Below are 18,758 nucleotides of genomic sequence, written 5' to 3' on the forward strand. Positions count from 1 at the left end.
TAGAAGCCACATACAGATGAGACTAAATTTCCATTTTTTATTAGTTAGTCCTGTGCTTCTTCCTAAAGCATCAGCTAACATAAACAATTACAAGGCTAGACAACAAGAACATTAACTAAATAGTGATGAGTATTACCTGTGAGAATAACATTAAACTTCATGCTTATTTAAAATCTCAGAAATTATAATTTATCTTTGGAAAAAAAATTCTTACTTGTTGTTTTGGCTCCAATCACAACCAAACACCGCAGCTGGATGTTTGTATTTGTGTAGCACTTTACCATCAATTGTTCGAACAATACTGAAATTAAGTATAGTATGTTAACAGAAAAAAACATTCTAAATACATTGTTCACAAAAACAAAGCCAGAATTGTATAATTCAAAAATAAGTTTTTTAGGATAGAGACCTTGTCTTCAAAGCACAGAGAACATTTAAAAGTACTGAGTAAATGATATTATCAATTATGAGTGAGTATATTTACATAAGACAGTATTAATTATGGCAATCTACTTAAATTAATTTGAAGGTGATAAATTTTGATTTAGAAACTACTCCTTATAAAATATTTTTAGGAAAAACATACATTTTTTTAAGATTTTATTTATTTATTTGACAGAGAAAGAGAGAGAGAGAGAGCACAAGCAGGGGGAGTGGCAAGCAGAGGGAGAGGGAGAAACAGGCTCCCAGCTGAGCAAGGAGCCGGACGTGGGGCTTGATGCCAGGACTCTGGGATAATGACCTGAGCCGAAGGCAGATGCTTAACCAACTGGGCCACCCAGGTGCCCCAGGAAAAACATAGTTTAATACATACATTTTCAAACAATGCTATAACTAACATACGCATTCGATTTTCAGCTTCAAAATTTAGCAGTTCAAAATTTGTATTTTGAACAACTCATTTATAATGCAAGTTGCATGTACTATTCCACCAAGTCAAGGACACATAAGTTGTAACATTGTTGTGGCATGTTCTAAGTGTATAACTAGCAATTTAGAGAATCCCTTCTCCCCCAAATATATATTTTAGCTGCAAAAATTAAAGAAGCTCTAATACCCAACTATATCATTGCCATAACACAGGGCAATTGATTCCAAAAAGGAAAAAAGAAGAAGCTGTGTATAAATTAATGTATTACAGGGTTTTAAAAGTCTTTAGAAAAGATCCTCTAAAACAACAGTAGGCCAGACTTCTGAGGCTACTGGTGGTGACCTATGCTTACAAATGTTAGTCATTACCTGTGGTATTTATCAGACCAGTGGTGTCCTGAAAGTACACGGTAAAGCTAACTGTGTATCACCTTATCAAAAAACTCTGAGGCACATCTTTCCTATTTTGGTATTTATCAATTAGCAAAGAGTTCTTTTCAGGGAAAAAAAATCACTAATTTGCTTATTTCTGGAAAATTTCAACTTCCTGGTGAAGATCTTTGGTTTCCATACGAACTGTCTTTTTCACTGAAATTAAAGAAAGGATGAGAAAATTGGGCCGGGTACTGCAAAACCCACCAGGAGACCACCTCTACTATGTTTGCAGCAACCGTGCATGTCTATACCGCCTGTCAAAGATACTACTACTTAGAGCAGCCCAATAGCTCAAAGGCAATTCTTCCCTTACATATATTCCTTGGAAACCTACTTTTTCCTGGGACTTAACAGAATTAAGAGAGCACTTATTTCTGACACAGAAGGTCAGAGACGTTAGGCATTTCCCACATGCATTACCTTAGTCCTCATTGCAAAGGCTGTTCATCCTTTTATAAACAACAGCATCTACAAAAGGTGAACAGGTTTCTAGAGCACTTGATATCTCTTGAATCACTTGTAAAACTGAAATCCTCAAAAATATGATGAGGATTAATTAGACTCTTGATGAAAAGTTCTTAAAGTTTCTTTGAGGCAATTCACAGTATGTTAGTTACAACTCTGGTAGTATCTTCATTTAGACAGAAATTACTGGTTTATTTATTTTAAACATCACCGCACTCTTCAGTGCTGATTTAGTACTGATACGGCAACACGGCATGTGCCCGTATGGGCTTATACGCTGGTGAGGGTTGGTGCAGCCGTGCAGATGGAATCGCACTGACTACTCTGATGTATGTGCTAACATGACACAATGGGTATTATCAATACATCTTTCGTAAGCAGTGTAACTTCATACATAGTACTTACCAGAAACCATCACCACTGCAGGTGGCTATTCTTTTGGAGTCTTTATGACTCCAGGCAACGCAGAATATTCCACTTTTTCCATGCTTCAAAAAATGCAAAATACCTATCAATAAAAAATAATTCACCCCTTTTTTCTCTTATTTATTTACTTCTTCTAGTATTGCTTTTCCGTTAGGAACTTACTCTAGACGATGCTAACAGAGTAGTACTACTATCAACAGCAGGAAGAGGAATATAAAAGCTATCACACTTAAAAAACAAACCCCCTGTGTTAAGATATCAATTAAGCGGCTCTATTTCTGTTTCGCAGACACTGGTAGAGAGCCAGGATCTGCGGAGGAAAGCCGTGCTTAATGCCTTTTCCAGAAGTCCCAGTGTGCAGAGGAAGACAGGGATCTGTCTGCTTCCTGACCCAGTGCTACCACAAGTACAGTGTAAGAAACACTGCAAGCAATTGTTATTACTGGTTGTTCTCCTAAATCTCAACGTTTTCTATCTTATAAAAACAAAGGAGAAGGATTTAAGGCTCTTCCTGTGACACATCAGTCTATTTGACCCGTTCCTCTGCCTTCTTGGGACTGGGGAAGGAAAGGGTTGTAGTCACAACCAGTATGAGGAGCCTTTGTAAAACCACAAGGAATATATTATACATGGGAATGTCATTCATCCACTGGGACATGGGTGAATAAAGGTTGCAATCAACCCATTTCCAACTTTTATTTAACTTTATAGAGCAGATCAGTTTTGGCTGCAGCTAAGGAGAGACTAAAGTGACTTTTTACCTTGAGTTTGAAGGCGACTTTACTAAAGTGGTCTCTAGTTTGCTGTTCTTTCCTCTTTGGGGGTTAAGGGGGGTAGCTGTATAAAGATGGGCACAAAATGCGGTAGTCTCTACACTCACGTAACTGAAGGAGTGGAGGCCTCCCGTCAGCTTCGTTTAGCCCAAGAAAAATGCAACTTAGGGCTTCTAAGACCCTGCATCTCCTTCTGTGAGACACACGTAACTCAGTTAATTACAACTGATCTTGCCCCATAGTTATTACCCTAGATTTAAGTACTTTTTCGATCAGTCTCGACTATGCTCCTGAATGCTGGGAAGACATGAATGGGTGTGAGAGACACACCCCTGATGCTAGGATGCCAGTCGCCTGGAGTCAGGGTGGGGCCGGGCAGTGCTGATAGGCAGATATTTGAGTTCTCAAGAGGCCAAGATGCCGCAAGACGAGATCAACAGAAGTGACACCTAAGGATAACATCTTTGAATTTAGGTCAAAAGTTTCTCTCAGATTCATTTCTTTTCTTTTTACGTGACTATTACAGAATCAGTGCTGTTCTTGATGGGAGGGCAGAGGGCAGGTTGGGGGCACTGCTGAACTGAAAGTATTGTTATGTAGAGAAAGGGAGGGGAGTAACTACACAGGCCTTTGTCAAAGCTTCCTCTTTGGAGGGCAAAATTGTTTACTGGTGTTTGGTAAAGTTTTCCTAATACTCTGCATTTCCCACATTACTTTAGTGTCCCCTAGATCAAAGCTGCTTGATCCTCAGAGGAAAATCAGTTTTTTGTATAAATGGCTTTAAAGTCTCAAATATAAGCTATTTTCAAATAAATTATATATTCAATAAACTCCAACAGTAGTCATTTGAAATTAATGAAATTTCAAAAGAGAGATCCTTTCCTATTTCCCTTGATTCATATCTAACATATTACAATGAGATTACACGCAGTTTCCAAATATTAGTGGAACTCAGTAAAATGTGGGATGACAATTTAACTCCAGGCAGAAGTCAAGTACAATCTGTATGATTACAAGCAGGAAGAGGGGAGGTTTTAGTGCTTGTCATGGAGAATTTGAGAGGTGGAAGGAAGTCCAAGAAACTGTATAATCCAACTTCACCATCTTACAGGTGAAGAATCAGGTTCAAGACGTTAAAGAATTCTCCTTATGTGAAAAGCTAATTGTAACAGAATTTAGACTGTAATTTGGAACTTGTTCCAAGTTTAGTCTTTTTACAACTATTAAATATTTGCCCAGATAATTTTGTGGAAGATGATTCAGAATTCCTTTGAATCTCTAATGCAACTTTAGGTGAATTCTTGTATCTTAGACCCATCTACGTTTTTCAGAATTCATTTCAACATGTGTATGTTCTCTTGGATTTTTTTTTCCAAGTGACAGAACATAATGTCACCTGGTGATTATTAAATTAAGAGAGAAAAGCATTTACAAAACATGAGGCAGTATAAGACATTATACTATTCAGCCAGTAATAAATACACCTTACCTCATTAAATCGTTGCACCATTTTGCCCTTTTTAACATCCCAAATAAAAGCACCATTTCGGGAAGTTGCTCCAGCAATACAATTTAAATCACCTTAGGAAACAATTTGTTAGTCCTTATATGAAATGTTTGCCACACATGTAATTCTTTTCAAAATATCATTTTTGAAAAAGACTTGGAATTTACAAAGTAGTTTTTTTAAAGTTTTTTATTATGGAAATTATCAAACGTATAGAAATAGAGAATAGTATAATGAATGTACCATCATACAACTTCAACAATTATCAAAATATGATCACTCTTGTTTTGTATATAGTCCCTCTTGGGTTTCTTTGCAGCAAATCTCTGACATTCTATCATTTCATCAATAAATACTTCAGTACAAATGTCTAAAAGACTCTTTCATTAACATGACCAAACTATCACAATCACAAATAAAAAATTATCAATAATTCTTCAATACTATCACATATCCAGTCAGTATTTACATTTTTCTTTACACTGCATCTAGTAAGGTTTTTTTTCTTTCTAATTAGGAAAACATTTCTAAAAGCAGAACACATGAAAAAATTCAGGTTTTTAAAATCAAAAACATAAACAATGCTCTTTGTTTTTAAGAAATAAAAAATCTGTGAAAATCAAAGTGCTGCTAAGTTAGTAGATGATCTAGTACTTAAGAATTTCTTGCAAAGCAGTCAAAGAAGAGGCTTTCTCCATTAAAAAAAGGGAACAGTTTTCCTGTGCTACCTACAAGTAAAACATGGAGGAAATACTTTGTGATAAATGATTATAAACCTAAAAAAAAATAAGTCCTTATCGTATTTCTAGTATTTTCATTCTGCTCCCCTTGTTGGGTTCTCAAATTATTGAGGAGGAGTTTCCATATTAATTTGTACTTTTTTTTTCTTTTCCTGTGGTTGCTATTCTAAAATTACAGCAAGTTATGCAATCCTCTATCCTCTACTTCCATCCCTATCAACCTTCATTAATCTTTTAAATTTTATCCATACTTAGCTAAAAGTAGTGATTCCTCAGTAACCACATTTCAAAAAAAGAATTTCCATTTTCCAACATTTCTACTTTCCCGAAGCATGTAACCCGGGCAAGTTATTCAACCTCTCAGACCCTCTTTAATAAATGTTGGTAATCACAAAGCGTCACATAGGGATGAATAGGAAGAAGGCAGCAGGTAAGAGATCTGATTAGCTCTTTTCGTGCCTCACTTCTTAATTAGTGAAGTATCTTTTTTTTTTAATTGGCCTTGTATCCATGATGGCCCTAAGTATGTTCTGCTCACAGAAACAACTACTGTCAGAGTAAGAGGTGGATCTTCTTTTACTGGATCCTCTCCTCATTGTGGGAGGAGAGGGATAAATAAAACAGCACTAGGTTCTTCGCCTTTTTTGTATCACGGACCGCTCTGAAAATCCGATTCCTATGATAATCTTTGACAGACACAGGCATGTACACACATACGCTAAAACTTTTATGCATAAAATCCAAGAGATTCCCAGCATCCCTGAAGACATCAAAACCCCCCAACAGCCCATAAATTCAAGGCTAAAAATCCCTGTGCATGAGAAGATGATCTAAAAAATAAGCTATATCCTGGTTATATGTGGTTTTTAAATTAATATGTTGTCACTAGGACAAATAAGAAAAGCACTCTATATACTTTATAAAGTGAAAAATTCATTTGGGTGTGCAAAATGATATAGGGAAATAATGTTTTTTAAAAAAAAGTCAGAAGTTTCAAGGACATCTTTTTTCTCCTTTAAGTACGGGAAGGTATAAAGGTAGCATTTTTCTGAGATCAAACAAAAGGTCCTATTCTGGCATAAAAGTTCTTCGATATTACAAAGGTAGAATTTATATCGAGTTACATGATCAAAATTGAACTGTGATTATATAAAATCATTCATATTCACAAACATGTGTCAGGGAGAGATACATATATTTTTTATTTTCATGCATTTGATTCACATGAAAATTTTAAGGAAAACTTTTGTCCCATAAAATGTGTTATACCTTGAAAAGCATAGATATACAAATGCAGCTAAAATTCGATGGGTCAAGATCATCCTTAAGGATGGGGTGACCGGGGGACAGGTATTAAGGAGAGCACATGTTGGGATGAGCACTGGGTGTTACACGCAACTAATGAATCGTTGAACACTACATCAAAAACGTATGATGTACTATATGTTGGCTAACTCAACATAATGAAAAAAGTAAATTTAAAAACTTTAAAAAATTTAAAAACAAACAAACAAAAAGATCATCCTTATTGACTGTGGTTTTTCTATATGATTATGTCATATAGAAAAGTCCAGAAATCAAAGTGCCTGGGCAGGGGCAGCTTATTCAAAAACCCCACAGAAATGGAACCAACATATATGTTGGTACTAATTTGCCCCTGCAATTATTTGGAGCAAGATGGCTTTGAGAGAAGAATATAATTCAAATGAAAACAGAAGTTAGGAGAGTCATCTAACTGCACTCTTGATTGTAATAAAACACTTCTTACCTGGGGCCCATGATAGGGAGTAAATAACCCCTTCATTACCCGGGGAGGTGTAGACAGCAGTTAGTGTGTTTATGTCCCAGACTTTGATAGTGCCATCAAAAGAAGCTGTTGCTAAAAGATTGGGATCATCAGGTTTGAATTTGCAGTCAAAGATCGTTTCCACATGTCCCTAGGAATGCAGCGTAGAGAAGTCACAACTACTGAGGAAGATTCATGTTACTAATAAACAAACTACAATGTATAGTCAAGGTAACATATGTACTACAGTTTCCAAATATTTATATAAAAATATATATATTATATATGTATATATACATGTATATACAAAATCAGAATCACTGTTGTGGTTGAATGTTCTCTACGCTGTTATTACTATACTCTTTTGTACAGACCTAGATTTTATTCAACCACAATGCCTCCAATCCGCAACTAAATACAAAGATGTTAAAAAAAGAAAAAGAACGCAAAACGTATCTTTTCTGATATTCATATACAGGATACCATGCTAGAAATTCATAAAGCAATTAACTACTAATGTTTATTATGTCATTCTGGAAATATAATAAAAGACTAAGATGAAATTGAAACTATAGGTCCTTAAATGCAAATATTCTCTTTTTTATACCAATGACATACTCCAAAAGAACTTCATGATTTTGGCAGAAATAAGAAGAACCCAGCATAGCCTTGATTTTTAGTCTTGTTCAAAATTTTCTAACAACTTTATTCTTTGAAAATTATAAGGAAAAAAAATCACTATCTCTTCTGACTGGCAGGCATTATTTTTTTTTTTTAAGATTTTATGTATTTATTTGACAGAGAAAGACACAGCGAGAGAGGGAACACAAGCAGGGGGAGTGGGAGAGGGAGAAGCAGGCTTCCCGCGGAGCAGGGAGCCTGATGCAGGGCTCGGTCCCAGGACCCTGGGATCATGACCTGAGCTGAACGAAGGCAGATGCTTAATGACTGAGCCACCTAGGCGCCCCTGACTGGCAGGCATTATTAAAGTGAAAACAAGCCACTGAAATAATTTAGAATCAAGGAATATCTTAGTTTTTATAAGAACTCTCGAATTACATAGTTTTCTAAATAAAATATTTTAATATGAAGACACACACTCAATAGAAACTCTACTGAACTTAGATTGCATGATTTCTTCTTTGCTAATATAAGTTTTTATAGATTTAAACGTATTCTTATATTTTTCTCCCTTCCTTTTCATAAATTTTTTGGAAAGTAAATGATAATTTGAAGTACAGGAGAGCTGACCACACTGGAAAAGAGTTTATATAAAAAGTTTACATGGAAAGAAAATGAAATAATCTAGAGAATATCTACAAAAGGGATATTTAAAAATAAGCTACACATTGTTGCAAAAATTTTTTGGCCATATTTCAAATTTTTCACTCGAGGACAAAATTAAATTTGTCCTAAAATGATACAGTATTACTTTCTTTCCCTCAATTATTTTACAAGGGTTAAGTATAGCTCTATATTCCTTTTCTAAGTTTTTCTACAAAAAAACAACCAACACTTAAAAGTTTTTTAAATGCCTAGATGAGTCTAATGCAAACCTGTAAAAAATAAAAAGGCATTTTTATGCAGTCCGAAATAGGGAGATTTAAAGAAGCTGATTCTTGACAAATATCAATTACAACACAATATACATTATTGCATGCCTTCATTCATTCACAGATTCATTCATTCAACAAAACTGAATAAAGTCTTGCTATGTGCCAGGTACTATTTTAGGTGGTTAAAGCACAGAACAAAATCAGTCAAAAATGTGAGTCCTCAGTGAGGTTGTATTCTAATTTATATGGAAGCTTAATGATCATGAGAACAAAAGTTTACAGAATCACAGAATCACTGTACTGATTCGATAACAGCAATAAATCTTAGAAATCTTAGAAAATCTTAGAAAACACTGAACCCAACCTTGTTCATTTCACACATATGAACAATAAAGCTTGGAGTAACTGGCAGAGACGGACTTGTCCTTCCTCCTGAAAGAATATTTATTTCTCTTTTTGCTTCCAAACTATAGTACAGCAATGTAATTTTCCAGTACTATATGAAGGATCCAGGTGGTGTACAAAATACCAACCATGCAGAGTAATCATAAGCTAAATAAACATTAATATTGAAAGAAGTTTAAAACTTAGAATTTTAAGAACTGTCCTAGTTTCATCATCCATCATTCTGTACGTAATTCTAGAATGTTTCAGCCAACCAAGATAAAGTCCTAACACACAATTCTTTACGAGAATAACTTTAACAATCTCGGTGTGTAAGTAAAAGTAAACATCATGAGCTAACACAAAATAAGTGTTGTGTATAAAAGAAGGAATGACCGCAGACATACCAAGTCCCTGAGAAAATCCCACTTCTTGGCTCCCAAGTCGTACAGTCCAACCCCACCATCCAAGAAGCAGCATACTGCATGCCCGGGAGGAAGAGAAAATGCCTGATTCTGTGTCAGAGTTGGGGGCGAAACTGCTTCGCTTGTTGAGGACATATAATGATTTTTAGTTGGAGACTGGCTTGAAACTGAAAAAAGAAAAAAATAAACAAGTAAATATTTACACCAACAGCTTCCCATCAGCTGGAATGAAACCACAGGGTTAATTCATAAAGATGCCCCTCTGTTTTCTTTTATCCAGAATTTATATCAGTAAACCACGAGGCAAGAACCACAACTTCTGCCACAGAAGTCCTTCTGCAGCACGGCTAAAAATTATACATACGTATATGTAAAAGTGGATGTTATTTTGAAGAGATGTATAAAAGTGCAGGTGCAGCAAAATGGATGAAAATTAGTGAGGAACCATGGTATGTTGTGAATATTTGGATTCTTATCGCCCCATAAATTAAACCACAGCATGATTATTTTTTAATTAGAATCATTTTTTCAAAATGCTGACTAATGGCCTACTTCCCCTCTACACACACAAACATGCATGAGAATGTTTTTATTTTAAAGCTAATAACTCTCTTCCACTAATTTCCAATCCAATGAAAATAATTCTTTTTGAGGTTCTTTGTAATTCACTGTAATTTAGCACCCAAATTAAGAATCACAACTGCCTGACATACATTTGCATCTCAATGTTTCTCTCTTCTTCCTCGGGTTTATTTTCACTGTTCATTCACTTCCATTTCTCAATTTTAAATTATATTAATATGTCTCTCTGTATATTCTTTGTCTTGTCTTTTGTCTTCTCTCAAGAAGTTTTTCCTTAGAACGTGAATATTCTCTTGCAAACATAATTCAAAATAATGATACTGCTGGAAATGATCAGGCCAATCTATATTAATTACATAGAATAGAGATGAATATTTCCCAGTAAATTCTTTTTGATCCAAATATAATAAAGTCTTCCTTATTGCATTCTTTTGGATAACACTCATCTCTCAGAATCTGACAATGACAGGAAGTCCAAAGTAGCATAAACTACTAATAACAAAAGAGGCATTTGGTTCAATAAAATACTGCTGACAGTTTCATTAAAATTAGCATCTTCCATGGCTGGTTCCTCTAATATTTTAATTTGTTGACATTATGGGTGGTGTTGATACCTTATACGCACCTATGTATCTGTCATTTATCTTTTTAAAGGATTTGGTGAGTATGTCTACATCTAAAATTTTTCATTTTCACATAATTTTTCTTATTTCACACTTTGTTACTTTAAAAAATTGGAAGGAAAAAAACAAGATGTCTAATAATAGTTATCCTGAAAGGATTTGCTTTAATAATGATAAGATTGGTATGTGCTTCTTTATATTTTTGGTTTTTCCTCTAATGGGCAGAGGCCACTCTTGTAATAAGAAAAAAAAAATACGAGAAAGAAGAGAATCTATAAAATTTCAGTCATCCCATGTTTAAGAAAAATTCAAATTCTAAACTTCCCCCCAAATTCCAGAGTCTTTCCTTTATTGCTTAAGTGTATTTTATTTTTTTCTTGATTAGAGAAGCAATAAAAGGTAATCAGAAAAAAAAGTAGACAAAAATAAAGAATATCCAAAAGAGCAACTACTAATCAGTGACATCTGGTATTCAACCATGGAATATATGTTCCAGATCCTATATTTCAAATATTTAGGTTATTTCAACTTTGTTATAAACCCTCCAGATTGTAAAAGAGCCACACTTAAAACATAAAGTCTCCTATTTCAGATCAATTTTATTTGATCTATTACTCTTGATATTTCTTATTTTCACCAAAATCATGCTTCATTTTCCCTATGTAGATAATTTGAGATTATCTTAATATCCTCATTTATTAGCATTTTAAAAATATAACTTGGCTCTAAATATTTTCAACTTAGTAATATTAGATATTATGTGGCCTTGATAGCTCTTTAGTACACATTGTCAAAGACCATTTTTTAAAACCTGCTTTTCAGTAGCATATAGTATTTGGTATGTTTCTTTTTTCTTTTTCTTTCCAAGTTTTTATTTAATTTCCAGTAGGCTAACATACAGTGTAAATTTATTTTTTTACTATGTTCAGTTGTATATCACCATATCAGTCATTTTATTTGATAGCAGTAAATCTGACATTTTAAAATATTAAATGTTGATGATTTTTTACTTACATTTTTTTCTTGGAGGAGAATTAAGTACATGTAAGCAGTGAAACCCTGTTTTCTTTAATTTAAAATTATCAATAGGTGTTGTTCTTGAAACATTCCAAATGCGCAAAACCCCCACTTGAGAATCTAGTCAGATCAAGAAAAAAGCATTATATTAACTAGTTTTATTTGAAACATAAAATGCCCAGACACAAAAGTAGTAACAAAAACTTTAACTTGCAAGATTTTTAGCACCACTTACTAACATTCTTCAAACAATATCGTACAATAACCCAAAGAAACAGGTGAAATGCTATTCATCCTTTAAATGTTTGGCTTATTTTGCTTTTTTCTGTTCCAAATCCTTTCCTAGGGTTAAGGACTGTCTGCTTTGGCGGCTTCCCCCTACAAAGATCATTATCAGAGTCTGATCACAAAAAAAGCACCCCACTGACACCTTTGCTCTAGGGAAGCCAGCTACAAAAAACTTTGCACCTCTAACATTAAATAATATTTTGTCTTTTGAAATGTACATAAACTGCCCCTTTGCTCACCTGCAACCAAGACTGCCTGACATACCAAAAAACCAACTAGAAAGCTCCCCGACTTCCTGAAAATCCCACCTCTTATATAGAAGCTGCTTTGGGAAACTTTCTGGCAGTTCCTCCAGTGATTAAACAGTTACCATATGACTCAGCATTTCTACTCCTACACATATACCCAACAGAATGATAAACATTATGTCCACACAAAAACCTCTACACCGACATTCAGCACAGCATTATTCCTAATAGCAAAAAAACCAAAAAAGTGGAAACAAGGTAAATGTCTGTCAACTGATAAGTGGATAAACAAAATCTGGCATATCCATACAATGCAATATTATTCATCCATAAAAAGGAATGAAATATTCATACACACTACAACATGGATGAACCTTGAAAACTTTATGGTCAGTCCGACACTTGTACTGAATGATTTCATTTCTATGGAACGTCCAGACTAGGTACATCCACAGAGATAGAATGTAGGTTAGCAGTTAAATACACACATGTGTGCACCTGGGGCCATGGAGAGGGGTTCATGAAGAGCGACTGCTACCAGCTACCGAGTCTACTGGGGGCATGACAAAATGGCCCACAGTGAGGTCATGGTGATGGGTGTACACCTTTGTGACTACAGACACCACTGAACCATATGCTTGAAAGTTTTGGGCGCCTGGGTGGCTCAGTCGGTTAAACGTCTGCCTTCGGCTCAGGTCATGATCCCAGGGTCCTGGGATAGAGCCCCACATCAGGCTCCCTGCTCTGCGGGGAGCCTGCTTCTCCCTCTGCCTCTGCCTGCCACTCCCCCTGCTTGTGCTCTCTCTCATCCTCTGTCAAATAAATAAATAAAATCTTTAAAAAACAAAACAAAATGCTGAGTTTTATGGCATGTGAATTTTAACTCAGGAACAATGATAATATATTTTAAATGTTCCTGCCTGTCATTAATTATATCATACAAAATGACAGGCAATTAAGCTACGTAAGACTCCATCTATATCCATGAGTAATGTAAGTGCTTAAAGAAGTAAAGAATTTCTTCAAGACAGTTGTGAGGATAAAGACTCTGTTATTTCACATTAAGCAAATATGGGAAGTATTTATACAGTAGCTGAAAGTACTCAAGTCTTTCAGAGACCTCTCTCTTGCATCCTAAGAAACCAGTAGAAGGAATTATTTAATTTCTAATTACTAGCTTAAGTACTTATCTTCCCATCCCCTGTCACTTCTTAGCTTTACTAATTGTCTCATGACTGGGAAACCAAGAAGGAGCTTCCTTTCAAGCCATGATGATAAACCCCACTTTCATTTCCAACTTAGATAGAAAATGCCTTGGTCTAATTAGGTACTCATGGTCACTGACTGTCCAAATTATCAGTGAGGCTAACAGAGCTCCCATCTAGATCAATGTTTTTCTAGTTAGTACTTTTACTGTCATCCTTCCATGACTGAAACTGAATTATCTTTGTCTTCTACACACAAACACAAAAACCTGAGCACATGTGTGCACATACACAATACAGTCCAATTTATAACCAGAAACCTGGAAAACTGGGCCTTAATTTCATATTTATTTGTCATTATGTTAATGACATACAGTATAAATAAAAGTAAACTAGGCATTTACTATAATAAATGATAGTATTGGGTATTAATACATTTTATACAAAATTAACCAATAAAAGACTATAACTTCCCTGACTCAGAGAATAAACACATATTTAAAACTTTGGGGAATAGGGTAAACTTACCCCCAGTTACAAACGTCCCAGGAGCACTGGGAACCCAGGCCAAACACTGAACAGAAGCTGCTGCACTGGGAAAATTAAATGTTGTTATGCAATAAAGTGATTCCGAATCTAGCAGGCGAATTCCAAAATGCATATTAGCCACTAGGAGATAATCGGTAGACAGTGGGTCCCATTCCAGGGCTGTCACTGGATCTTCCTCATCTGTCCCTTCAAGAGATTCAGGTCTCAGAACATGTTTCTGACTTTTATTACCTATTAAAATATAAAGAAAAAGATTTTAAACAAAATGCTCAAAAGAAAATCAACAACTGAGGTCATACTAATTTCCTCTTTGCACATCCCTGGTCTCTGAGAGTACTGGGAACAGAGATCTGGCCTTTGTGTGCAGAGGTCCTAAGTGACACAGGAGTGCAGGGATCCGGATGAGATGAAAGTCAGACTGAACTGCTCTGCTCTGGCCATCTCTGGTGCCCTAAATGTTACTGAAATGACAAAAGAAAAAGACGCACGTAAACAATACCCAGGCTCATGTCATCAACTACAATTTCCACTGAGTTGCAGCAGTGTGGGGATAGGGAAGTGCTTACCAAGAGGAACACCCTGTTGTGGTTAAAAGCACAGACTTTGTAGCCGACTGCCTGGGTGCACAGCCTCGTTCCACCACCGACTAGCTCTGTGCTCTTGGACAAGACACTGAATCTTTGTGCGCTCAGTGTTTTATTTGTACAATGGAGAACATAACAATACTTAGCTCATAGAGTTTTGTAAAAGAGTGAGTTAGTCACTTCAAGTGCTAAGAACAGTAAGGCCTGTTATAAGCAGCATATCAATATTTACGGTCCCCCCTTCCTCATGCATCACAGCAGTGCTCAGAAGCGTAACTCACTCCCGACAACCAGTACAAAGAAGGCGGACAGAAAAATAGGGACATAAAACATGTGGAATTAAATGAAGCAAAGGATTATCAAACAACCCTCTTGTTCCTTCCAAATTTAGACACAACTGGCAATGGGGGAAAAAATGCTTCTGCTGATACACTACATGGAGCACCAATTAACCGGCCTCCCATTCCGAGGAAAGGCAGCAAGACAACGGTATTCAGACCACAGTCTTCACAGAACCAACTCCTCCTGAGGATTATAAACGCCACCAGAAGTGTTTACTAAACAATAACCCAACTGAGAGATACCATAGCTCCTTCTGTAATATCACCATTACATACTGTTTTTCAACATATCAGATTATAAAAGCAAAAAAATAAATTTCCTTGGATTTATAAGCTATTTATAAAATGAACTGAAAACCTTAAACAGTTTCTGGGTTGGGATTAAATTTGTCAGAATACATTATTCTTTATGATGTTGATCTTACATTTTATTTAGAATTTTTGCATATAAAATCATAGAAGGTACATGTGATGTTTCTTTTATTTGGCTTTATCAAATTCCTGAAATCCTCATCGAGAAAAGTTTGCTTCTTCTTTCCCAAAATAAGTATCTGCTAAATTGCTATTTGATCTAACAAACAGTAATATTAATACAACAAATCATTACAAGTCAGAGAGAGACTGAAAAATGATCAACCTAAGTTATACTAAAGCCATTTCTTAAGTAATTTTCAGGTATCTGCATGTGCCAGTTAACGTCAATGGTTTATGAAAAATATTCCAGAATGTGAAAAAAAATAAAAACAACCCACTAACACAAACGTGGGAAAATCTGCAATGCAAATGCTATGGTATCTAAATCATGTTGCTTGAAAGCCCATGCTTAGTCAAAATGATTATGAATTACAGCCACGGTTTTCTGTTCAGTCTAGTAACAACATTTTTATTATAAAAAATAGAAAACTAGGGGCGCCTGGGTGGCTCAGTCGTTAAGCGTCTGCCTTTGGCTCAGGTCATGATCCCAGAGTCCTGGGATCCAGTCCCGCATCGGGCTCCCCGCTTGGTGGGAAGCCTGCTTCTCCCTCTCCCACTCCCCCTGCTTGTGTTCCCTCTCTCGCTGTGTCTCTCTGTCAAATAAATAAATAAAATCTTTAAATAAAAAAAATGATTAATTTAAAAAAAATAGAAAACTAAATCTATAAAATTTTACAGCCAACCATTAGAACAGCTGATAATACTTTCATTATTTTATATTATTTATTTTTATTTATGTTCTATTTTATTTTTTCTTTTGAAAAAACTTTTTTTTAGATTTTATTTATTTGAGAGAGACAGAGATAGTGAGATAGAGAGCACAAGTGGGGAGGAGAGGGAGAAGCGGGCTCCCCACAGAGCAGAAAGCCCGATGTGGGACTCGATCCCAGGACCCTGGGATCATGACCTGAGCCGAAGGCAGACGCTTAACCGACTGAGCCACCCAGGCGCACTCTATTTTATTATACAAATATCAGGCAACTTGTGTTGTCAGATACGACAGAAGCATTTGAGAAGAATAAGTCAATAAGAAGGTAAGGTTGATAATTTCTGCACAAAAACCAAAAACTAGGGGCGCCTGGGTGGCTCAGTTAGTTAAGGTCTGCCTTTGGCTCAGGTCATGATCCTGGGGTCATGGAATGAGTCCCACATTGGGCTCCCTGATCAGCGGGGAGTCTGCTTCTCCCTCTCCCTTTGCCCTCCCCACCTTGTATGCATTCTCTATCTGCTCTCTCTTTCAAATAAATAAATAAAATTTAAAACAAAAAACAAAACCAAAAAACCATAACCAAAAACCAGGGCAAGGGAAAATTGGGGTTTAAAAATGAAATAATGAAAAAAAAATTAAAAATAAATTAAAATGAAATAATGAGGTAGTATATAATCCACATAGCTGTTCAAATTTTGATTTTGAAACCAGTGGCCAAAGCAAAGAAGAAAAAAAATCATGAAAGGTTACATAACTCACCGTGTCCATAGGATAAAAATAAAACAAAAAGACAAAAAAAAAAAAAAAAAAGTGCTCAGGAGAAACACTTTTCCCAGAACTGAGACCAAAATTACAGGTCTCCTGTGTGTTTTCAAAAAGGGAATGCAGTATGACACAGGGAATATCATCAACATTTCTAAAATAAAACCATGCAAATTTGATTCATGCACATCCTTGGAATAACACAAAAATCAATTCAATGAAAACATTTCTATTATGAAAATAAAAAAAACTTCTGATGACCTAGCTTTGTCCAAAACTATAATTTTAAAATAGCTAGAGTAGTTTTCTAGTGATTTTGGCTCTAGAATCCTCTGTTCATTGGTGAATTTTTACATGAAAATCCAATACACAAATATAGAATAAAGTGGTGCTTTTCAGACTGAAAGGGAGAAGGCATAAAAGGCAGCAACATCACCTCCGTGAATATTTCCTTTTTTTCCCTAGAGAGATAAAGACCGGACAGCAGAGAGCTTGAGGTCTTAGGCTCCTGCAAGAACCTGGAGGACATAAATTCTATCTTGTTACATAGAGATAGAATAATCTGTTGTGCCAATAAAGGTGACCACTCCTTAGGAAAAGTAAAAAGCATAACATCAGTATTAATGCTAACAGTCTCAAAGCTTCAAACTCGCAATGCAGAATGTAACATCAGAATAAAAAGTAGTATTTCCTTTATGACCCGTTAGCTCATGTATATGCAAAAGGAAAATACATGGCAGGATTTATACCTTCCCTAATGTTTTGTATATATTCATTGCTAAACATCCTATGGAATAAATGAGGCCAGCAAGTCTGTACGGGGTTGTTATGGGTTGAATTGTATCCCCCCAGAAGATGTTGAAGTCCCAACCTCCAAGGATCTGTGAATGGGACTTTATTTGGAAATAGGGTATTTGCAGATGATAAATTAAGATGAGGTCATGAGGGTGAACCATAATCCAGCATGACTGTGTCCTTATAAAAGAGAAATTTGGACACAGAGACCTGCATGCACACGGGGAGAATGCCATGTGAAGACTGATGCTAGGCCTGACACAAGCTAAGGAAGGACCAGAAGCTAAGAGACAGGCCTGTTGCCTTCAGAGGGCCTTGCTGACAATTTGATTTCATATTTCTGGTCTCTAGAACTGCGAGACAACACATTTGTTGATCTAAGCCACCCTGTATGTGGAACTTTGTTAGGGTAAGCCCTAGTAAATGAATCCATGTGTGGATCCATAAAAATAACACTTGATTGATAGGGGTAGAGATGCACAAACTACTTCATTTAATAACTGGAAGATGAGTTATGGGAAAATGATGGCCTCTTCTGGAAGTCATAGGTCAGATGTTGAAATATAATACATTCCACTCTGACTTAAACCCACAAAAGGGAGACACAAAGGGAAAAGGAGGTCCTTATGCCTCCCTATCCTTTCAATGCCAGAATAAGCATAAAATGTCTCAATGTTTTATATTTTAGATACATGATACAATGTCTCAATGTCTTAGGACTTAACACATTCAAAAATACCTAATTAAAAAAATGCCTAATAATAAAGCAAAAAAAGAAAGCCATAGTCAGTAAAAAAGAGATGGTCACAGTGACAAATTATGAAATATGAGTAATATCTAGAATGAAATTTGGACCAAAGTAAGTGCACACTCCTCATTATCCTCTTGAGAGCTCAGCAGCACAGACTCCTCAAAAAGAAAGTATCACAATCCTTATGAAATCTCTGGGTGCAGGCTGGCTGGGGAGTAGTGGGGAGTCCCTAACAAGATCTGGTTACACCCCCAGACCGCAGAGAATCAAGAGGAGGAAACACACAGCACACAGCCATCCTGACTGTCCCTAAATCCCCCCACCCCAGGACTGAGCAAGACTGCTGTAGATCAAGAGCTCAGGAGGGAAAAGAAGTGGTATGCACCAGATCAAACAGAGAAAGTCTGTGAATGAGGTCACTTAACCATGAGCCTAATGACTAACTATAAAACAGAATTTTCTC

General features: G+C 35.9%; 1 protein-coding gene across 6 annotated transcripts in view; it reads right to left on the reverse strand.

The window, feature by feature from the left end:
- Positions 1–18,758, reverse strand: part of WDR17 (WD repeat domain 17) — a 110,805-nt gene that overhangs the window by 41,833 nt on the left and 50,214 nt on the right. For all 6 annotated transcript variants that reach the window (XM_045879598.3, XM_045879597.3, XM_045879602.3 and 3 more), the window contains 7 exons: positions 13,859–14,110; positions 11,587–11,709; positions 9,350–9,534; positions 6,985–7,153; positions 4,459–4,550; positions 2,176–2,258; positions 215–301 (listed from right to left, as the gene is read on the reverse strand). In XM_045879598.3, coding sequence (XP_045735554.1) covers positions 215–301; positions 2,176–2,258; positions 4,459–4,550; positions 6,985–7,153; positions 9,350–9,534; positions 11,587–11,709; positions 13,859–14,110 — 991 coding nt within the window. The remainder of the gene's footprint in view (positions 1–214; positions 302–2,175; positions 2,259–4,458; positions 4,551–6,984; positions 7,154–9,349; positions 9,535–11,586; positions 11,710–13,858; positions 14,111–18,758) is intronic.

Source organism: Mirounga angustirostris, unplaced genomic scaffold (genome assembly GCF_029215605.1).
Source record: "Mirounga angustirostris isolate CCGP_5_RB_7025 unplaced genomic scaffold, mMirAng1.0.hap1 SCAF_2, whole genome shotgun sequence".
NCBI lineage: Eukaryota > Metazoa > Chordata > Mammalia > Carnivora > Phocidae > Mirounga > Mirounga angustirostris.